Source organism: Nothoprocta perdicaria, unplaced genomic scaffold (assembly GCF_003342845.1).
Source record: "Nothoprocta perdicaria isolate Ctin4 unplaced genomic scaffold, notPer1 scaffold_169, whole genome shotgun sequence".
NCBI lineage: Eukaryota > Metazoa > Chordata > Aves > Tinamiformes > Tinamidae > Nothoprocta > Nothoprocta perdicaria.
Window position 1 is genome coordinate 1,006,243 of NW_020454860.1, and position 24,705 is coordinate 1,030,947.

The following is a 24,705-nucleotide window of genomic DNA, read 5'->3' on the forward strand; positions in this document are numbered from 1 at the left end:
GTCAGTCTGATTCTGCCCACAAACTAGAAACATACTGAAGTAATCATCATAAAAGACCGTGGACCTTAGTGCAGTAGATTTTTTAAGAACCTATTCATTTCCTGGCAGGCAGTGTTTAGCATAACCACTCCCTTAATCCACTTTTCATCTACAGAGATCAATACATTTTTGAAGAATCAGAAACTAAAGGCATGATGGAAAACAGTACTTGGAACTCTAACTGAAATTATATTTGAGAGAAGAGTGAAGATATTATATTTTACGACCGATGCTGATGATACTGATGATCTGCTGCATTGATTGACGTGTGCCCAGAATGTAGAGAGATCCTCCTATTGTAGCAGTCACTTTGAAATATGTTCCTTATATATGATCATTCTTTATTACATCAGAATACATAATTTTCCTTTTTATCAGATACTTRTTTTTTAAGGGCAAATCTGCTTAAGATAGCAGTGTCTGGACAGTTTGCAGCATTTGCAAAATGTGCTAGCARAGCAAATTTGATATCAGTATGTTTTGCCTATTCTTAAGATATACACTAATTATAAGGTTGATCATCATCACCAAATCTTAGTCCACAGACAAGTAACAGAACCATTACTCCTAGGCACATGAAGGACAGGAAGGAGATTAACAAGCCAGTACAAATTTATTAAGGCCAAATTGTGTTTGACCAGAGTGATACTATTACAATGGGAAAATAATAAATTTTACCTTAACAAGGCTTCTGAGACTATCTCTAGAAACGTCCTGGCAGCCAAATAGGAGAGATGTGGGCTAGATGAGGAGCCTACAAGGACAAATGGTTGGGCTTCTGGACTCAAACAACAGCAGTCAGTGGTTAAAAGGCCTGAGTCCACAGTGGTAGTCTTTCTAGTTCTAAAGCTAGTTCCAGGGTAGTTCTTAAATTCATTTCTCTGGGAAAGAATATTTTAAGATTGGTATACTCTTGGGAAACAAGTTGGTTTGGGCAAATAAAGAGTTGTACAGAGTGACCTGCTTTTAAATTAGAAGGAGATAAATGAGATTGAGACACCCACTCAGAACTAGGCAGCCAGCAAGCAACATTCTTGAATCATCTTTACAGAATGATCGGTGAGGCAGACATTGTCGCATCCTAATAAAGTGTTGAGTTTGGATGTTTTCCCCTCTTAAAGCTTCTAAAATACATATAAATTAACATACCTCTGGAGAAAGACAGTCCAGTCTGCGGTTTTGGACATAGATTCTCAAAAGAATGAATAAAAGGGCAAACAAGAATAACCATTTCAACCAGATGGTAAAGTCAATCCTTTCCTAGTAGAAATACCTGGAAAGAGAAAGGTGCGATCTGCCTATCGCACTGAGATTGCATCCCTAGGGACAAGATCCCTGATAAAGCAAGACCTTTAAGAATTCACAAATGCATGAACACTTGTTGAAATATACCCATGCAGAGTCTACATTTTAATCTGTATTTATAATGTCACATCATGCATCAAAGTTGAAAGAGCAATGGAACTATCTCTTCTCTGAAGTCACAGTGGCTTCTCACTCCCAACAGCGCAATTATCACACAATCACATCAAGTATCTGAACTCATGGCTCAAAATCTAATACCTAAGACATACAGGATTTTGAATATACTTGGCRTGTTTGCAATAGAATATTGAAAAATGTTTTGACTTTGGAAAGAGTTCCCTACTTTTCAGAGGCAGACAGCTGATAAAGTAATTAAGTGTCAGAAGCCTACATAAAATTTCTCAGGTGTCAGGTCACATGCTAAACTCAGCAATAATCAAATTTTATCAGTAATCCAGAAGAATAATCAATTATGAAATGCTATTGTGCTTTAATTGAGAATTGTAATTTGGTCTTTTCAATGTCTGACTTCAGACCTATCAGTTTAAACTTTTACTGTTTATTCTCTTTCAGTTTAGAAAGTTATACACATAAACCAAAAAATTTGCTCATTATTTCCAACAGGGCAGTCATAATAAAGTGGTTTCACTTATATTCTCGATCTCAAAACTGCGCTTTCTCACACATGTCCTTTACACTGGTTGTATATAGCTGAGTCTAGAAGTGTTGATTCCAACTGCATATAGTTTCCCCAGCTGGAAAAATGTATCTCATCTTGCATCATTAGATGAGATGAATCCTAAGACTGATGACCTGTCTTTTTACAAATCTACATACAAGTTTAATAGAAATATAAGTGACCGAAGTGACCTCTTTTATCTTCTTTATTGCTTTGCATTCTGAGTTTGCAGCAACCAAAGGAAAGTCTCTACAGTTCAAGAAAATATCTAAAGAAGAAATATTAGATTTCCAAAAAACTTTCATAAAAAAATGAAGACAGAAATCACAAACAACGGAAACATGTGATGATTTCAGGAARTAACACTGAACTTCAAAATTTCACAGAAATTTTCCTTTTCAGCACTAGAATCATAGAATGCCGAAGGTTGGAAGGGACCTCAGAGGTCATTGAGTCCAACCCCCACCCTGCTCACGCAGGGTCACCTAGAGCACGTGGCACAGGGCTGCATCCAAGCGGGTTTTAAAGATCTCCAGAGAAGGAGACTCCACAACCTCTCTGGGCAGCCTGTTCCAGTGCTTTATCACCCTCACAGTGAAGAAATGCTTCCTTAAGTTCCCGTGGAACTTCCGATGCTTCAGTTTGAAGCCATTTCCTCTAGTCCTATCCCTGCCCACCACTGAAAAGAGGCCGCCCCCCTCCTCCTCACTGCCTCCCCTGAGGTATTTATACACGCTGATCAGGTCCCCCCTCAGCCTCCTCTTCTCCAGGCTGAACAGACCCAGCTCCCTCAGCCTTTGCTCATAGGGCAGATGTTCCAGGCCCCTGATCATCCTGGTAGCCCTGCGCTGGACTCTCTCCAGCAGCTCCACATCCCTCTTGTCCTGGGGAGCCCAGAACTGGACRCAGTACTCCAGATGTGGCCTCACCAGGGCTGAGTAGAGGGGGATGATCACTTCCCTCGACCTGMTGGAGACGCACCCCAGGATCCCGTTGGCCTTCTTGGCCACCAGGGCACACTGCTGCCTCATGGTCAACTTGTCGTCCACCATGACACCCAGGTCCCTCTCTGCGGGGCTGCTCTCCAGCAGGTCCACTCCTAATCTGTACTGGTGTCCAGGGTTATTCCTCCCCAAGTGCAGACACTACAGACACTTTGTGAGGCGAAGGTATTGTTAACTGGTTTTGAGAAAACCAAAATAAAGTTATGTAAATGGTCATAAATCAATGGATGAGCAGAAATACTAGCAAACAGGTAATTAAGTATATGATAAACACAAAATCCATGTGTATGATTAAAGGTCAAATAGCAAGATAAATCAAAGATATGCTACATTTTTTTTCCTTAATTTTGTTATTATGAGTAGGTTATACTTGTTCTCCCATTCATTTTCTTTCCTACTTAGGAAATAGCAGAAAAGACAGTTTGCATTCTGTCATATATTCTGTTTACCTCATAGCAACTACTTCTTTTTCAACTACATTACTTTTTACCTACAGAGAGACAAAGTAGCAGTGAGGAAAGTTCTCTGTTTCTAACACATTTTTTAATGTCTATGTTAACTGTTTATTATTATTATTCTCTCCAAATCTTTATAGAGAGAAAGAAAAATGTCATTAGAAAGAAGATGAAAAAGAAAAGAACACAGCAGGATGGTATAAGATATTTYGGAGGCAGGTTAGGGGACTGCACACGCATGCACAGCACCATGAGCCAGGCAATCTAGTTTGACTTTGGAAGACAAGCAGAAGTGATTTTTTTTTTTCAATCTGGAGCTAAGGTTTTCTTTTTTTCCTTTCTTTTTTTCTTTATTTTTGATTTGCTCCTAGTGCACAGTTTTCACATCCAGCTAAGAAGAACATATTCTTTTAATTCAGTTCAACAGAAATCATCTGTGAGGCAGGTGTTGAACTCAAGAACTCAAAGCCATGAATAGGGAGTCAGTTTATTATCAGTGGTACTTGGCTGGGAGTGGAGGGGATGGAAAAATCGAATGATAAAAATGAAAATGGGCCAGTTCAATCATCTTTCTAGTCTCCTAGCACTAACAGTACATGGCTTTGTCCACATGATAGAATACAGACAGGGACTATTTGCATAGTTAAGTAACTCTCTAAGTAACTAGAAGTTTTAAAAACTGTAATTATTCTATTCTTTAGTTCAGCTTCCCTGATAATAATGACTAACTGTAAATTTTAATTTTAAATTACTCTTCATATATAAAGAGCACTTCCAAATAGGCCAATACTTATAAGCTGATTAGGCTTTGAATATTTTCAAGCATTCTACCTTGCTGTAGTGATTAAATTCTTATGTTATCTTAGATCTACTCTTAAAAAAGTAAATTTCCTTGAACTCTCAAATATGAGCTGGAATCCCTGCACTGTGTATGATTGAATTATCTGTTTCAGTTGTAGTTCCCTCAGACATGTACTCAATTGTTTTTGCAGAATTTATGGTATGTAGAGATTTATGTCTCTCCTATCAGCAACCATGCACCCACTGTGCAGTAGATTAAATTAATTCCCAAGGAATGTTTTCTGGCTTAAGGGTATATAACATAAATGTTCTGAAGTCATGAAGCAATGTGTAAGTTTTAAAATATGAGTCTCTTCTATGTGATTTTCATTTGTCAACCGACAAATATTTAACTCTGCAAAAGCAAATGAATTCTCCTCTCCACCAAAAAAAAAAAAAAAAAAAAACAGAAAAAGGTAGATCACAGAAATATAACATTCACAAGGACTGAGGTTTCTACAGTGAAGCAGGGCCAAATTAAGAGCAACTATACCCTTTGTGTGGCTCTGTGTGTAGTTTCTCCCAGCTCTACTAAGAACCCTCCAAATACCTATATTTTTAGCATGCATTCTCCATAACTAAGTGCTGTGAATATTTTTGAGCAAAAGGAGATCACAATAAACATATGTTATTTAGAAACTCTGCTTTCTAAGAAATCATTATTGTACATTAACAACATACCAATGTTTTTTCCAGCTGTTTGAGCATGCCCCTAAAACTGAAGGAGTGGAGAACAGCCTGGAAGATTGAAATTAGTAAAGTTTTTGGTGCAAATAAATGTAACAACTGAGAACTAGATCCCACAATTCTTTTACATGTGTGTGGGTATGGGAGGGAGACAGAGAGATGCATATGACTTGTATATGACTTTTTGTCATATACAAGTTTGGTGTTAGTGATTAGACTCTTTCACTGGAGCAAGAATCACAAAAGCTGTCCAAAAGGTAAAACAAATTCTTCAGGACAAAAGACAATAATTAAAGTTTCTATACTATAAAGTCTTCCTTAAAATTGTTATATGAAGACCTGACAAACAGACAGTGAGGAACATTGCTAGACCAAGTGAGTCAAGATACTGGTTATCCATCAAGGAGCTGAGCGACCCACATAATCAGGGAGATACTTTTGTTAGAATTGTCAGATTTTGCCTTCCTCATAATTAAAACTAAAAGTAGGAAGAGGTGCTGAACAGACCCAACATTTCTGTTCATAACTTTGTCAGAGCTAAGAACTGATCCTCAGCATTAAGAGAGCAAATAATAAGTTACTTGTATAAAACAGTTGCACCATCATGTTCACAACAGTGATCTGTAGTGCATCTGTTAAGGAGACCTGTAGATTGGAGGTAAATAGGAATTTCCCTCCCTTTTCACCCAAAACAATCCATCACCAAACCATGAAAATGAATATCCTAACCTGATCCTAGCCACTTGCTTGTGTGCTTGTATACTCAAGCTCTGGTTGAGCACCTACAGTTATAAAGAAAAATTGCATAGTGCCATTTAATCCAACCGCTTAAGTGTTTGTGTCAGCCAGAGATAATGGAACTCGGTCAAACTTGCCAGGTCAGCCAAAACAGTTTTCTCCCTGTAATTTGCAACCAAAAGCTGAGTTTCTTCACAATTCTGAGGCGATTGTACCTATTTCTTTATCTCATATGTATGCATGTGAATATTGCACAGACAAGAAAGAAAGAAAGAAAGAAAGAAAGAAATGATAAGTTTTGAGGCCTTGATTTTTTTCTATGCATATTTTTCTTGTTCATGTGTAGGCTTGAACTGTGGTAACGAAGGGTTCAAAACTGCCAAAAAGTAATTTCACTTCAAAATCAGAAAACAACCTTTTGGGACACTTTAGTTTTACATATGTACATTTTTGAACCAGACACAACTTTATGTGCTCTAAAATGATTTCATACTTTTAGATCATAGAAAGAAAAATTAACATTAATAATGAAAATAAAGCAGAGGAAAGCAGCTGACAAAGGCAGAAAAGATTTTTCCCTGGGCAAGTTCAAAAGCAATACTTTCCCAAATATRCTGCTAGTCTTCTAAACTTTGCCAAATTCCCAAAGCATTAACTATATCAACTCATATCAGGCACTCTGCTGACATTTACAGACACTTTAACTGATGCCACAACTCCTACTGACAAGAAAGAATATTACAACTTCTACTTTTCTGAATCATGCTTTTTTTTTTTTATTTGAGCTTTCAGAAATAATGCAAAAATTAAGAGCTACATAGAAAGATGAAAATAACACTACAAAAGAAATACACTTTGAGAATACAACTAGACTAAAACATTGAGTGTCTTGTTGGAATGACAGAACTGAAGTATGGTCTTTCATTAAGTATGTTCAGTAACACACTAGCCCTATATTCCCTGGGGATGGTGCAGGGGAGAGGGAAGAGAGGATGTGCACAAGTTTAGGTGATCTATATGTTGGATTTTATTCAAGCAGTACTTTTATGTGATTCCTGCTGCTGTGATACCTTTGTTCTATGGGTTTTGTATAAAACCTTTGGATATATATAGGCTAAGAAAGCAAAAATACTGAATTCTCTTGCCTTACCAGTTTAACTTCCAGAAAACTATCTAAATAATATTAAATCAATAGATCTCAGCCACATCTCTATACTAACTTATAAACCAGAGATTAGATTTTCTCTCTCAACTTCTGAACAAGTGCAGCAATTGCTCCCTCAAGACTAGGAGATTGGCCTCCTACCAAACAGGCACTCTCTACCCAGCTGCCCTTGAGTCTCAGCTCCTTAGCAGCAATTTGCTCAGGAACTCCAGAGTGGTGAAGACATGAGGCTGATGTTCCTACTGCAACTATCCCTCTGGAGCCTACCTTGGGTATCTACATGTTTTGATTACTTGGCTTTACGTAGGCAATGATYGCCAACACACGTAATTCTGGCAACCAACATTACAACTGCATCAACTGGAAAAATTCCTGTTGATGTTTTGACACCCAATGCCAAAATTGATTTGCTTGATCTCTTTGGGTTCACGTTGATGCACCTCACACTAGTTTGCTCTGGTGGAGAGGCTTGGTGTTGATCTAGTCCAAATAGAGCAGCAAGCCATTGGTGTACTTTGAGGGTCTGTGGAAGCTGGCCCAGCTCTTGATCACACAAAAATTGGTCTCACGATACTGCCTATAGTCATTTGCAAGAACATTATCCTCATAACAAAATAAAATGAACTCATGTTCCATAAAGCAATTTGGCATTGCATACCTGCTGGTCTGTGTGAATGGCCAATTTCTAACTCAGGGGACTTGAACTAAGGTCTCTCAGGAAAACCCAAGTGGTGTCTAGCCTGCTTCTGGCTGCTCTGTTTCTCTTGAGAATATAATATAGACTGGATTGCTTTGCTAATGTCACCCTATTTAGGCCAATGCTTTCCCAGGACTCCACTGCCCGCCTTTCTTGATGCTGAGTTTCACATGACATTGCTGCACAGCCTGTGCCAGTGAGGGCATCTCTACCCGCTTCCTGGAAAAGACAGCAGATAAAAACATGCCAGAGGCACAGATTTCTCCCGCTCACCACCACCTGCAAGTCTGCACTTGAATTTCCCCAAAGACAAGAAATTCACTYGGAGCTACATGAACAGTTCTGACTGTTCGGCAGGTTACTACTAGCCATCTTTTTCCCCTGGAGCAGCCAGAGCTTTATGTTTGCACACGCACTTTGTAGTACACACCTCCCCAACCCAAACAGGATGAAGAATCACCAGACCCATCGAACACAGTGTCAGCAGTAAACAGGTATGCAGACTGGCTGTACTATATGCAGAAGGGTTGGTCAACTAGCAGCAGGATTCAGCGGATGGCACTCAAATGACTTGTGTAGCTTTTGCTGCTGCAATGACTGGATAGAAAAGGCGACATGGAAGAAGACTGAAAAATAATATTCAGAAAGAGATCCTTGGGAATGTGAACATTAAACTCAAGGTTTAAACAGATTAYTCAACAGTGAAGTCATTTTAGAGCCATTCATACCTTATGGCGTTTGATACTGGCAGAGTGCCATGTGTGGCATGTATGATAGTGCAGCATCACAGCTTCTCCCAGTGTAAATAGAAGTGTGGTATTACCTTGACCCTGGAAAGCTTGATCCTTAAAGTCTGATTTTGATATGTTATTAGGTGATTCTAGGGCATGTTTGTCTTTATGGTAAGATATTTTTTGCCCAATGAGTTGCTACAGTGCCAGAATTCCTATGGATTTTTTTTCATTTTCTGCAAAGAAGATTGCAGAGTAGCCAAATTTGCCATAACACTAACTACTGACTGAAAACATTAGCCACTCAATTACAGCAGATAAAGGATCCCTTTGGGGTTTCTCACAGGATCTTATAGCACTTTCTGTGCCACTAAACATAAGAGAAGTATTTCTCACAAGTTCATTTTGCATTACTCTTTCCTGACATTCAAAAGAATTAAGAAGAATACTTTGGTGGAAAATGACTCTCCTTTATTAGACTATATTTTTTTAAAGTTAAAGCATCTGTGTATCTTTAAAAACAGTACCCATAAAGAGGTTTTACAAACGATGAAGAAAGTAACATAAACAACATGGAATTTATTTCAGTGTTTTTGGTGATATTTTGCTAGACCGGCTTCATCATCCGTGCAAACAAACAACTTCCGTAGATTTCCCTGTCTTACCATTTCTGCTCCTCTATCCTACCACAATAGGGGTGATGCTTAGGAGGCCCACAAAAGTTTCAGAACTAACATTTGGCAGTTGTAGTACAATAACTATGACACATTGTAATAGCTCAACATTGTTTTAACTGCTTGACACCGGTAAGTGAAAACACATGCCGAGTTTAACCTCTGCTTAAAAAGAAGTATTACATAACATGACCAGGGCCAACAAATTTAGCAAAGAATAAAATTAGCCCATTCCCTTTACACATGTCAACCTTACACTTGGAAATGTTACAGTGTTCCCACTCAGAAAGGATGACAGTTATAATTAGCCTAAATACAGATCTTAACTAGCAGATATCTACCATGCTTTCTAACACACCTGTATCTTAAAAGGGGAAAAGAAATCTAGGTAGTGTTATCTCTGTTTTTAAGCAATACTACTACATGGTCTACCAGTACAGTAAAACTGTAATCTCTCCTGCTAAGAAAGGACATCTGACAATCATAGAAAGAAGAAAGTTTTCGATCTGGATTTTGATCTGGATTTCTCTACATATGTGTAAATGTGTAAGTAACATCAAGGCTGTGTTCTTCACTTCTAAGAAGGCAGCAACAAGAATGAAGATGAATTAAAGTTTCCTTAGCCTTTCCTGGAAAGCAGAATGAGGATGGGACTGAATCCTGGAAAGGAAAGCATGGATGTGCCTGAATTTCAGTCTACCCAGTGACTAATTCAAATAGTAGGAAAACCACAGATAATAACCTGAGGTCAGAAACATGGCAAAACCAATAAAATATCATGCTCTTGTTTAACTTACAAATTTATAACTCTGTAAGCTTAAAAAAAGATTGACCTTTTTTTTTTCAACTCTAACAAATGGAAATAGAGCATGAAGACATACAAAAGCTATCAGAAACAGARACGATATTGAAAATCACTACATTTATGCACATCTGTGCTGTAACTGGAAAGTCAACTGACAAAATCAAAACCATAAAAAGCTGTTTTACCAAACACTAAGAACTTGTTCTACAACTGTTGCCTTCAAAACTATTTGGATGTGGTCCAATTGCAAAGATGTCAGTGAAGTATGGTTTACAAGACAGTACAATCTTGTGCACTATGTCCTGTAACTTGTTTATTTTTGATTCTGTAGGGTTGCTTTTTCATCTCCCTCTTAGTTACAGGATGCTCTACTTATTAACTCATTCCCTGAAAGCAAGTGAGGATTTTTTGGGTTTTTTTTTGTACTGTATTTTGATACAGAATTTCTTTGAGGATGGAATATTTCTGTTTAATAGAATCCTACAGCTCATCATGCTTTCTCCARTTATCAACTCCAACATTTATGCACTGCAATTGCTTCCTTCTGTGAAGCGTTCCCATCGTGTTATCTCCAGTACAACAATATTGAACTGAAGCATTACAGTCTGGATTTTGGATACTGCTGGCATAACGGTATAAGGGAACAGACAAAAGCAAAACTTTAGGAGCTGAACACAAATGAAAGGGCAATGTCTTAAAAATTAATAAAGACCACTGAGAGTATCATCACCTTCTCTGCTCTTCTGTCACCTCTCACGCAATCAGAGCACAGAATTCTTTYAGTATTCATTCCTTAAATAGAAACTCATGGGATACAAACATAATAAATATATAAAAGAAGAAAATAAGCCACTGCCTTCACATCAAAACCCGCTAACGTTGCCTTTCCAATTACACTACCTTTACTTCCACCTGTAAAATCACACTGCAAATTCTGAATATGACACAGCTTATAAATATCTAATCCCTTGCTATACTGAATGCGACAAAGAATTGCAAAAAGAAGGGTATCCACCTGTGCTTAGGGCACTATACTAGGACCAGAGATAGCAAAGGCTTATTTTCTATGTAGGTAAGACTATTGTAACACAGTAGTATAAAAGTAGATTAAGTACTGCTATATGATAAGTTCCCACTGGAAATATCAACCATCTCCCTGAAATCAAAATAACTCTCTTTAGAACAACACTTCTAGTTAAGCATGCACTCACGGAGGTAAAAATAYAGAAGTATCTTGAAAAGCAAATTGTGTGTGTTCCAGCCTCCTGAAAGGCATATTTGTACACAACAAGTTCTCTAGTGTTTCTGTAAGTCATTGACATCCAACAGATTTATTGGCTCTGCTCCTTTGCAGCCTCAGGAGGCAAGGTTTTCTTTCCACCTTGCACCACTGGAAGCAAGTCCCAGTGCACGAGGCCAGGGATCAGAGTGTTCACCTTCTGTGGGAAGGCTGAGCATCGGAATGCCAAAGCAGAAGTGAGAATGAGTATGTTGAGACATACAAATGTATGTTCATTGAGAGAGATTGCTGTACCACCAGAAAAGGAGATCGGCTAGATTCTTCTCTGTAAGGTTATGAAGTTGATTCCACTGTGCCCTATTAAGTAGAAATGACTCTGGAGCCTCACTGAAGGAGTCTGTGACTTGAACATCACTGGAGTTGGTTGCAATTTAAGTTTGCTCACCAGGGCAGAGTAGCCCTCTTAAAAGAATAGCATCCCTACACATCCACTTTATAAAAATACTTAAAAAAATCACAATATATTATGAACTTACACAAAAACTCTCTACTCCCTCTGGAAAAAAAAAAATGATAGAAAAGACAACTCTGAACATCTTCAGATGAATAGCTAGGTACTCATACCGTTGCTTTTCAATGCAGTCTGAGGTAAATAAGAGAGCTGCAAAGAGAAGAATTAGACAGCTTTTTCAGCACTGCGAGGAACAATCTGTAGAAAGCTATTCTGTCAACAGAAGTAAAGTTTCCACCTGCAGCTTTATGCATTTGGCAAACAGAACTAGTGCACTTCTGCAATGTTATTTTAGGACATGAAGAAATGCATCCCAGAGCTGATCTTCCACTGACTGCAACAGATCAGCAGCTTTGTCAGAACTGCACAGTAGAAACAAAATTATGGTCATCAGGGCAGCGAACAGAAYGTCAAGTGAAAACATTTAAAGCGAAGAGCACCGGTAAAGTCCTTCCCCTCAAAATAGGGGCTATGTAGAAGACTTGTTTCTGCACATTCCAATCTTCTGCTGAAAATATTGTTAGCATAGTTTACCTACAGATGACTTCATAATAAAACTAAGATCTGACCTGAAAAAAAAGGTCTGTCCTGAASCAAGTCATATACTTGTTGCTCATAGACCACACATTGCTCCGCTCTTTGCAGCATGCAGAAAAACACACATTGGCAATACCTCCTGTCCAACTCCACAGGATAAGATTTTTTTTTTTAAAAAATAAGGGGGAGATAAGCCACTTCCACAAGAGCATCTCAGTGCTCCTCCATACAATCTTTTTATACCCCCCCACCCACAAAGGAGAGTTGTCTAGGAAGCCTTCAACCTGCTGAATTGTCACTAATGATTGCCACAAGCAACTAAATTCCAGCTTCCTTTCTAGGCATTCCTGGTTGTAGCAAATTGCAGATGTAAAAAGCATTACAAAGCAGAGTGGACTTAGGCAAGTACTCCTCCAAAGTGAGAGCAATACGTGCAGTACAGGAACAGTTGTGAAAGTGCTGTTCTAAAGCCAAACTTACTACAAAGTGCTCTCCAATCTAGGTTTAGACACGTTATTTTCATTTTAATAATACAGCTGTTCTTCCTGCAGTAATAAAATAGTAGTAAAATGCCAATATTACATGGGTCACGTTAGTAATGGAGAGAAAATAGCCTTGCCAGCTCTGCAAATGTACTGTACTTCTAGATTCCAGCAGAAGAGAATAGTTAAACAAATATTCACACAGGATTAAAGCTTTGTGCTTTCCTTCTTCTTGGAGAAAGCAAAGATTTAAATGCCATTGCTCCTAAAGAAGAAAAAAAAAAAATCTCCTCAGAGCACATGCAAGCTGTCTTGAAAAAGTGAATTTCTATTCTAACACTAAGAATGGATACAAATGGAAAGGACAGACCTTTCTCAAGGCAAAACTGAACTCTCCTGCCAACAAAACAGGGTGCATCTAAGTCATATTTTCCTTAAGATCTCACATCACAGACTTTACTGTCTAAACCTGTTACACATTACCGTCCAAATAATGATAAAATCATTAAATATAGTTACTTTCTTTCATGGCACTTCTCACTAAAATCACAAGATACAATAGAAAGATTTGTGTTTATTCTATTCAAGACCTTTAAAGATATTCTCTTATAACTGGACTTTGCCCTATCAACTGAACTTTTATTTTCAAGTACCTTTAATCTTTCCTAACATGCAGAAAGGAAATTTCCACAGCAAAATATAGGCATTTAAAAAAAAAAAAAACCCGAACAAGAGAAAAAAAAACAAAAACAAAGGCAACAGAAAGTTGTCATAGCTACTTGCCTCTTGGCAATTTCTGAGCATTTCCCAGGGTTAGTGCAATATGTCCACAGAAAAGGAGAAAGAGCAGTCTCTCTACCATGGCTACAAAGCCAGCCTCAGGCTCTGAGAGGTGCTGAGCAGGGCTGATCCCACAAGGTGCTGCAGCTGCGGCTGCGAGCGAGCTGCTCTCCCTGGGACAGAGGCAGCACCCCTTTGACACGAGCTTGGCTTACTCAGTGGGAGGAGACAGGATGACATCACCCCCGCTTGCTGAAAAAGGAGAATTAGCCTAAAAAAAAAATAAATAAATAAATAAAATAAATAAATAAATAAAAAGTCAGGCAGGCAGTTTTAGACTCCCCCTAAAAAACCTCCTGGGCTTTGTTACAGCGTCTTCGCGGCTCTCAGAGCAAGCGATTAACGTAGATGATCGCTCACAGTTCATGCAGATAAAACCAGCTGCACATCAAAACCTCTCAAAGCTGGAAACTGCTAGGGGAGACAGTTTCACTCTTTTGTCCATGGAAGCTGAACTTAAAATGCAAGATTAATATTCATATGACTCAGGGAAAAAAACCTTTGTATTCTTGAACCCTGTACTTCTGCGAAGTCAAGATTTTGCTTAAGTTTAATCTAGGCTATATATTACTTTCCTTCATGCAATATAGAAAGTAATTTCTGAATGAAGCCAGCAACTGGTATGATAAACACTTATTCAGTGAAAAATCTGTGTTTGTAAAATAAATRTTACTTTTCACATGCTTATTTGATTTTGCCTGTTTAGAAGTATTTTACATTTCCCCCTTTCATGCAAGCCTGCTGAGACAATGAGCACAATGCACGGTAAAAGCTAAGAGGCAACAAGTTTTCCTGCTTGAGCTGTATCCTCGTGCCAGCCACATTCATGGAACTGCTTTTGCATTTGCAGTCACAGCAGCCGTTTCACTCAGTGTTTGCACTGATCCGACTCAGTGCAACACGGAGATGCTGGGAGGGAAAGGGTGAAACGACAGAAAGGAGATAAAAAGGTTTACAAGTGAGTAAGGAAGAATTTAGTTTCAGTATCTGGGAAACATCTCTTCAGAGCAATTAAAACTATGAGATTAAGTACTGGTATCTTTCACTCACTCTTTCATGCTCCCTCTCACTTGTTTGCTCTTTCACACTCTCTCACTTGATCTTTCGCATGCTCTTGCTTGCTCAAAAATAAACAGTCAAAACAACCAAAGAAACAAGCAACTATCCATCTCTKGCAATGCATAAAGCTCTGCATTAAGCGTGGTGACCTCCTGACAGCGTGGTACCTCCTGACAGCGCTCCTCGCATGCACTAAGTACTCAGTAAGCAGAGAAAATCACCTCCTTAGAGCCTGGGCTCAACAGAAATACAAAGGGGTCCAAAACAAAAAAAAATGTAGTAACATGTAGGCATACGGGAGCATTTCTAAAAGTTCACTTCAGTACTGTATTTAAAAGATCCCATCTACTCCGTATTTTGGAAAGAGTAATTTCAAAAGAGAAACTAACWGTACTAGTCCTAGAGACTGATACAAGGAAATTGAAGCTCTTTCAGCTCAGTATGGACAGCACACAGCTATAAAGTTTTAGAGTATGACCATATGATCTTGTTTTAATGCTGGCAATAGTTAAACCTTTCCTGATTCACCAGCTCAGATCTGGGAATAGTGAGTTGGAAGGTAATGTTATACATAGACCCTTATCAAAAGCCTCATTCGGGAACAACTCAAGCATCTTTGAGAGGATTCAGATTTCAAAAGTGAGTTGTTTCCTACAAACATGAAGAACAGATATACACAACAGCTACAATTTGGCTAAGAAAAAAAAAAGGTGCTGAAATGTCCAWAGAGACATGGACATAGACTCCATGGATAGGAGACTCTCAAAACACTGACCTGACCACACCTGTTGGCAAACAAGTTTCAAAAAACAGAGAACCGGATACACAGAGCAAATGTGTTTTTCTTCTATTTTTATTTAAAAAGCGCAATTTGGAAATACATATTTTGGAAAATTCTCTGCAAAGCACATTCTGTTTGTTCCTCTTCAAAATTAAAAATAAGAACCCAGTCATTTGTTAGAGTAATCTCTCAAGAGAAGTAATGRAATACTGCTGCTTGGTTACAAACAGCTGTTTATATCATATATTATTATTACTTATTACATTATATAATAAATATAGTTATATATATAAACATATTCATTTAYATATATAAATACAATTATATATATAATATATTAATATATTATATATTATTATTACTTTCAAGGTGCACTGCATTCCTGAATCTTCTACAAATATCACAAGATACCTTTCAACAAGACATAAAATTAGCCAATATCTATTCAGAAAAACCTTAGTGAAAGGTGTTACTTATTTGACTATGTAAGAAAATAGGTTTTAGACCCTCTCAAAGAAATAAATTTGCTCCTGTTYCTGCTTTCATAATCACTCTCCTGCTGCTCCTTTCCTTTTCTGATTTTTTGAAAAAAAAATCTGAAAAAATCCTGATATCTGAAAAAAAAATCCTTTTTTTTTTCTTTCTCCTTTGGGTATGCTCTCCACACTTTTAAGCTTCCCTCTTGAAACCCTGGCAGACTCATTGRGTCTCTTTCCCTCTGATCACTTCCACAGAAAGAAGCTCTGGTCAGCCCTGATTTCCACGACTCAAGTCACTATGTGTTTCCTTCCATCACACCAAACACAGGCTTCAGCAGAGATAATTACAGTTTGATAAGCAAATGCTAGCTTAAATTTCTGTCAACTATATGACAGAAGTTCAAAATCAGTATATGACATTCCTCTACACTTTCCAACTGCGCTCCCTGCTTCTGCATCATCCATCTATCCATCTGTTATTTTGCTCATGTATTTTCTCACATGATGGACTTCTGCGGAGAATTTTGGTTGGAAGAAACAAACGGGGRAAAAAAAAAGCAAACTGAATTCTGCTTTCCTCTTTTCTAAGTTTTTCTGTTTACTGGACACTGATTATGGCAGAGACAAAAACGAACACAGGAAGAGAAGGGAGTTCCTGAGACTTCCATCTCTATCCTGCGCTCTTGGGCATATCTGCAGTTCTGCTCAAGTATCAGATTTCTCCCCTTGTTGGGGTTKCTCCACAATTTCCATTTAAGTAGAGGCGGCATCTGTTTTTGGTTTACCAAAATAAAAGCTGGACCTCACACTTCACAGCAGAAATTATCTAACCCAGAAGTTCTTCAGGTTACTCTCATCCACACAAATCTTGAATGATATAACCCTTCCTTTGACTGTGGAGATCATGTCAGAAGTGAAAGGCTAAATGTGGAAGGGTCATTTCACACCAGTTTTTTCATTATTATGCTTAAGTGCAAAAGACAAGAAAAAAATAGGTAAAAACAATTATGGAAAAATCCCAAACAGATTAAAATCATTCAGGAAATGTAATGCAAAAGCCAAAAATGCTGATTTTCCCTCCTCCTCCTCTTCAGTGCCGAATTAACATTTAAGTAACAATTTCAAGTACTCAAAAGCCTATTTGCTTACCTCAGCTTCAAGTGAGTCTCGCTAGGGTAGATGCTCAAAGACAGAGATTCCAACAAGATGGTATCACAGCTAATCTGGGCACAGAACAAAGTTTTTCTAGTTCTATTCTGATATTTCCCAGACCAGCAAGTACAGTGAAAACATGAATATGGTCTGAAGAAAAAAATAAAGAAAGAAAGAAGAGRGGGACAGAACAGGCAGATGAGCAGGAGATAGGATTTTACACTTTTTTCCAAAAAAATGGGCTCAGCTCTGATTCACCTATCATTCCTGATTATTTTGACAAGCCAAACCTAGCTGACTCAACTTCTTCCTGTTCTAATTTAAAGCAGAAGGAGAGTCTGTAAAACATGACCTTAAAATTATAATCTTATCTTCTTTGAATAACATACAATAATGCTGTACTTAGAGACTTACTTGCAGTATRCTTGCTCTTTTTCACTTCATTCCTGGTTTGCACTGAACCCTTCACCAGAGCTGTCTATTAAATAGAGTGGTGCCTTTGGGATAAAATATGCTATATAGATGTTAATTACAATTTTCATTTTCTTGTGTGTGACTCATTTATTGGACTCCTTTTCTTATAAATCTGTCACAGGATCTGCTAAAGGCCTTCAGGAAAAGAAAGATGCCAAAGAACATTCTTTCAGATGTGCTGCTTAAAAAAGAAAACAAAGAAAAATGAAAACCCTAACCCTACTCTTCTGAGAGATTGCAATTGCTTTTCCTTTCCTGCTCTCCCACTCTTATGAGCAAGCCTTTGACCTCCCAAGGTATAAAAAATACAATCATATTGCACGTCAATTTATTAGTAAAAATAAAGTACCTCRTTTGAGAGCAAGCAAATGACAATGTCAGTGCATGCTGGTATCCTGATCCCAAGCTAAGTGCCAGATTTCAAAATTACTGTAATCAGAGACAAAGTGAATGGAAAGAAATCAGCCAAAAAGGATGGACAGAACAGCTGGTTCTTGTGAATTTTTGCTACATAGTTTATCAGACTTTTCCAGCACTCACTCTTTTGACACTTGTAATCTCAGACAGTGACTCATCTTTATTAACAGGCTGTGTATTTCCCCAAAGTTTTGTAGGACATGGAATAACAAAAGCATTTAACTTTTTTTGTGAAGTTATTAACTTATTTTACTACACTTTGCTACACAAAGTGTATTATACTACACTTTCTTCAGCAGCTTTCTACTGCTCAATGTCATTACTTAATATATTAAGACAGACAGCACATTTCCAGACTTTATGCTGACAATGCACCGAGTTATCATACTTTGTATTGTTTTACTTTGGGCTTATTTTGCTTTTAAAAATATTCCAAAATTTTCTATTCTAAAATTCTGTATTTACCTCCCATTTTTTGTGGGTTTTTTTTTTTTTTTTTTTTTTTTTTTTTTTTTTTTTTTTTTGGCATTATAAACTGCATTGTCACTTTTCAAAAAACACCTGGAAAGACTCCCATTCAGCTATATCACATATCCTTACCCCAGTTCATTCAGAGAGTCTGGTACAACATAACATTTGTCCTTACACTGACAAGGCTTCCATAATCTATAATCTGCACTACTGTGAAGGGCCCCTTTGGGGAGCATCCTTCTAAGTACAGGAGGCTGCGGTTACATCTCCTTGAAGCTATGTCATCTCTAGGCTGAATAGCCCTCTTCCCTCACCTTCTCCTCACAGGCCAAGTATTTTCATCATCTTGGTGGACCTCAACTGGACTGACTCCAGTTCTTCAGTGTSTTTTGTGTATTAGAGGGCCCAAACGAGACACACTACTCTACGCAGTATTCCTGACTTGGTCCAATGAGTGCCAGATGTGAAGGGGAAAAAGCACTTGCCTAATGGCTGTATGCCTGTTAATCCAGACCTGGGCAACTTTTGTGACTTACTTTGTCACCAGGGCCTACTGCTGGTGCTGCACAGCTTGTCATTTACCAGGCTACCCAGGTCCTTTTCAGTAGAGATTCCCTTGAGCAGGTCCATCCCCAGATTTTGTCATTGTAATGGGTTATTCCTGCTCATGAGCAGGACTCTACAGCTGTCCCTGTGGAATTTCATCAGGCTCCTGTTGGCCCATCCCTCAATCTGTCTTGATTCCTCTGGATGGCACTGCTACAAATGATCATCTCAGTTTGGTGCCACTTGCAAATATGACAAGAATGTACTCCATCATTGATAAAGATGTTAAAATGGCAGGTCTTAAGACTAAACACCCTGTGGTATATTTGTTACTGGAATCCAGGTAGAGTATGACCGATTAACTACTGCCTCTGAGTTCCATCATCCAACCATTTATTTACTCGTCCAATTTACCACGTCTGTATGAAGCAYTTCAAATAAAAAGATGTATAGTCTGTAAAATATATTGTACTTATGCTATAATAGGTATCTTAAAACACAATCAAGAAAAATACCTGCTCTGCACTAGTACTCGACATTTCGTTGAAGGTTTCCTTTTCTGAAAACCTCCCCTTCACTGTTACTTCTTTCCTTAAACAGATTTGCCTAACTATATTAAATTCCTCTGGCAAAAGCCTAGGCTCTGCTTTGGAGTACAACAGTTGTTGAGTACCAAGGAGATTGCTATCTGAAGAAACCCTCTTGTATTTCTCTTGAGATAACTAATTCAAACACAGTCTGTCCATAAGTGGAATGCCAAATCTGTCATTCCTTCCAAACACATTCTGTCTATGCATGTCTTTCCATCATGGCTCTAAATATTTGCTTATCATCTGTCTGCATAAACAATATCTAATTATATGAAATGCAGGCAAGAACAGTGAGCAAAAAAAGAAAAGACGCATGACAGCAATGACTTTCTCCAACACAATTATTGCATGGAAGAAAAGTAACCCCGCATTATCTAAATTTTCCAGACATTATACTGAATTTAGGCTAGCCTAAATTATTCTGGATTATAACTGGATTAACTTTAACATATTTAAATATGAGTAACAGCTTGAAGCACCAGTTCTATCTTACATAAGTTGCTTTGGAAGATGGGCTTCAGAAGCCAGGTGGCCATAAGCCTCAGGCTTCCATTTCCATCACAATCTCTCATTGCAGAAATCATCTTTGCCTTGCCTCCTCCAGCCTCTTTCCATGGTATGTTCTGATTCATGGAGCTAGTGCAAAATGAGTCTCTGTATTAGTGGATTCAGATGTGAAGTCTGGAGTCTATTACTACACCCTAGGATAGGATACAAAATGTCTGTTTTTACATTTAGAACATGGATGCTGATGTCAATGGGAATCTCATTATGAGGAAAAGATGTCTACCTTCAGCACAGATCAACAGGAACACCCAGCTCTGAAGATAGTAAAGTACCACCAATGACTGATTGTTCTGATGTTTGCCAAGCCATACTATAGTGAATTTGTACAGGAATGAATACCACATGTCATATTACATATCTTTGATGCAGAATTAGTTTATTTCAGATTACACTCTCAAAATTAACAACTAAGCCCTAAGGAAGAGTGCCCTTTCTTCTCTTCTCAAGCACATGCCAGCAAAGCATTGAAGACTTCCTTCTCTAAACTACTGCAGCAACATGTGATATGCTTCCTTCTTAGCCCATGAACAAGTTTCCTATATCTTACCCTGTGACTATGAATCGCTCCTTAGCTYTTCCTATCAGAATCTTTAATTTGCGTCAGAACCCGCAGCCTAGTACTTGAAGCAGCAATACTACTTTCTTGACACTAGAGGACAACCTCAAGACAATTTTAGTCAACAGAAAGCCTTCTATCATGTAGACATTTTTCAATAAATTTTACATAATCAGTACTATATAACTATGCTATCTGAATGAAATATGATTGCCATATAYAGTCTCTCTAAAATCATAATAGGATGTTTGGGTATCTGTGGTGACTATTGCAATAACATCTATCCACTGAACAATGCATTGAATCATTCCAGTAGAAAACAAACAAAAAGGTTGTTTTCCTTAGTTGTTATTAAACAATAACCATATAGAGATTAGCACAACATACCCATCTAAGTCATTCTCAGATATAATGTAATGTATGACTACATGAATGAGCACAACACATATTTAACACTGTAAAAACTCTGTAAAGTCGTCAACATTTTTAACAGCTATCAGAGCATTTATTGAGTCCCAGACAATCTCTCTTATTAATAGAGAGTAATTCTATAGAAACTGTCTAGAGAGGCAAGGAGTGAGGGGAATGCAGCACTTAAAGGTCATCAAGCATGAATGTGATTCAGTTTAGGGATAACTAAAAATAATAACTATCTGACAGCCGTTTACATTAAGAGTCAAGTCTACACAGATGTTCAGCACTAGATCCCAAGGAGACTCTTTTTGAACAGCACTGCACTACATAAAATAATCCATACCCCTCTGAAGGTCTCACTAGCTTGGAGAGATCACTTAGAAATTAAAGTATTCACTAGGCTTTTCATTATAGTCTTCCCACGGACTGCAGCAGACAGTATCAAACTTGTATCAGAAATGAGGCAAAACAGAAAGTATACAAGGCTATTGCCTGCACTCTTTGACTAAAATAGAAAAAACAAGTCTCTCTATGGCTGTCAGCTCAATTTATTACAGTCAACAAGAAAGCATCTGAGTATAATTCAGCGTCAACATATATTTTGTCTCACTGCAGTTGAGGCACTGTATTAAATGCAAATCAGTACTAACTGGCCCGCGTCAGGCAGAGCAGGTGCAGCCTTAAGCTCTGTGTATTCCTCCCCTCCATCAGTCATGCAGAGGTTCTGACCAAAAGCCAAGGGAAGCCCTGGAAATAACTCAAGCAAATAAGMAAAACAAAACACTGCTAACATTTATCAAGCGCAGTGAAGAGGTCTCCCAGTTAGATGGAGAAAGACAACCAGATTGCTAGTTTTATTAAAGGATACCTATTTTCTTGGCCTAACGTCTTTACAGAAAAGACATCCTTTGGCTATGAAGCAGAGGGATGATGAATGTGTGCAAAGACAGCAGAGGGATAATTCATGTTTGTTCCCCTCTCCTTATGAGTCACTTTGGCCTAGAAAATATCTTCCAAAAGTTTTTGGCTGAGTTTAGTTTTGCTGGGTTATAAGCAAGATCAGYGGGCCTATATATTTCAGAATACTGTGAAAAATTTTCAAAAGTGATTATGACTGCACTACTGTGCGCAGAATCTAAACATAGAAAAAAAATCCCATAAACTTAATTTTAAGCTGAAATGGCAGCTAACGATCAGCAGAACAGTATTATTCTAAAGTATGCAAACAGCTTGCTAAAAAGCTTTTGTACTGTACACATTCCTGTCTTCAGCTGGTAAGATAAATCATCTTCTTATCCAGGGGCGGAAAAAAAAGGACTTAGATTGTGTGAAGCCCGAAATAGCAATGCATGCACAATTTATTTGAAGCAAATCAAAACTCAGATTAAAAGAAAAACACAGATGTTCTAGCTTTAATTACAAAGGTATCAGCACACCAATTTTGAGCAAAAATTGTAGACTGTAGACTGTAAGTTTAATCCAGTCATTTTACACCAACGCACTTTGCTAAAACCTAACAACAAACACAAATCTGCAGAGCAAAGACGTTGTGTTTAGCTTCAAGTTTGAACAGCAATTGCAGGTTAATAAATGTAGTCCTTTTGCAGTATTTTTCTAGCAGGAATTGCTCAAATCTCCACTGGCAACACACTATTAATGTCAAAAACTGTGCTTACTTTAGCAAACAGTGCAGCCCAAAACCAGTAGATTTGTATACAGCCAAACAGTTGGTGCTCAAGACCAAACATTTCTGATACAGGTATTTCAAGGGGAAGAAGGGGAATTACTTAATACTTGTCCTAACCTATTACCTTGAGGTAAATGACCATTAGCAGCTAGAACAACTTAAATGTTCCCATGGAGCTCACTTCTCTGTTTTATTTCATCTGAGGGTGGACTAGTTTTTGCTTCCTGAGGCATTAGCACATTGTGAACAAAATGTATGTTGGAACAATCAGAAGGATCTCTTACATAAGGAAAATGCATTTAAAAAAAAAAAAAAGAGTTTCAACATAAAAGGTAAAGATTGCTCTGAAGAACACTGTATTTTCCATCCTTCTTAATTTTAATATACAATTAACAGCCAAAGACATCTACAACGTCCTCACCCTCAAAACAAAAGGTACATTAGATAGCACAATAGAAGGTATTATTTCACATATTTGAGAAGCAAATTCATTCTTTGAATGGTGTTTACACTATTTAATACTTGGTTTATACAATGACGTGACCAAAAATGTTTATTATTATCAGATGAGATGTCAAAAGTGGCACATTAGCAAGAAGAATAATAGCTAGTTAATCTCATAGCACTTACATGTATAGTAACCAAAATACAACCTACTGGCTTTTGGTCCACTTCTAAATACTAATGCACTGAATTTATGCTAATTTCTCCTAAGACATCTTCAGTGTTTAGGAGAAATTGGTGAACTAGCTTATAATATGGAATTCATGGAAACTGAATATTGAACCGTTTGCTTGTTTAAAAGCTCATAATATGTTTTTCATATAGAACTTGATTCTGCTTTGTGAAATATCAAATGTAGAAAGCCTTGAACCTKCTTATGCCTGAGCATCTTGAAAATCTATCCAGGAACATGGATATCGTATCGAAAGTGCAAGTTTGCAAGAGCTCAGAGTTTGTAAAAGCTGGAAACTACCACAGAGGGACCTGGAACACATTCTGGTGTACAGCTATGGGTAACAGCACATTTCAACAATCCCTTATAGCGCAAATATTTTTTCTTAATTGATCAGTATACCTGTTAATTAAATAATATCAACATATATGTTTTCCACTACTCTCAAGTAGAAACACATAAACATGTACTTGAATCCAATATCTCTTCCCTCAAAATTAATATATTCCATATATTTTCTATCTATATATTCTACTTATAGATATATATCTATATAATATGTATCTAACATGTATATAATATGTATACAATACATATATAACATTGGACATATCTTAATATTTTCTATCTATATATTCAAGTGAGAGATATCGACAGGATATAGAGGAGAAGCATTGGAAGCACTACTGAATTGAGCAGAAAGTACCATATGACTCTTAATTGTGAAGTCCCTTAATTAGTCGTAAGACAAATACAGTACTAGCTCAAGAACCATATTCTGCCAGTCTGTATCAGTCACAAAGTGCAAATTCCTCTCTCTTTCAAACCCCTCATTCTTACTGCTGCTACAGACCACTTAGAAAGGACTCTGAGCATCACCTATGCATTAGTTTACCACAGAGAGGACCTTGATGCCCTATTAGAGGACCCTGAGTTGTTCTTGAATTAAAACCACCACAAAATACTGTTAATAGCAAGATAAATAGTGGGCTGGAGAGTTTCAGGGCAAACAAGAAATTAACAGAGGAGACTGAACCAGTTTGGTTCTTGGCAAGAAATACCCCATGGACATAACATAAAACACAAATGTTCAAAGGAACAGCTTGAATGTTGTTGAAAATTACAGGTCTGAAAAGGAGTGGAGGAAATAAACTATGCAAGAGAAAGCAGSTATTTCAGTATTCATAAAAAGAACTGAAGAGTAGTTTAAGACTATGCGATTGTAAAATTCACGCCCATATAAGAGCAAAAGAGACTAGAAACAGGGTCTGTGCATGGCACCAACTCAAGTCACCAGCATAAAACAGATTTAGAGAATGCGGCTGCTATCTTTTCTTCCATATACCAAGCCCAGAACACATGAAGAAAAGCAGTGGTGTGCTTCACAACCTTTGCAAATGAAGAGTT

General features: G+C 37.7%; 1 protein-coding gene across 1 annotated transcript in view; it reads right to left on the reverse strand.

Moving 5' to 3' along the window:
• Window positions 1–13,471, reverse strand: part of ABI3BP (ABI family member 3 binding protein) — a 152,218-nt gene extending 138,747 nt beyond the window's left edge. The window contains exon 1 of the mRNA XM_026035896.1: window positions 13,373–13,471. Within this exon, the coding sequence (XP_025891681.1) occupies window positions 13,373–13,451 (79 nt within the window). The 5' untranslated portion in view covers window positions 13,452–13,471. The remainder of the gene's footprint in view (window positions 1–13,372) is intronic.
• Between the last annotated feature and the right edge of the window lie 11,234 nt (window positions 13,472–24,705).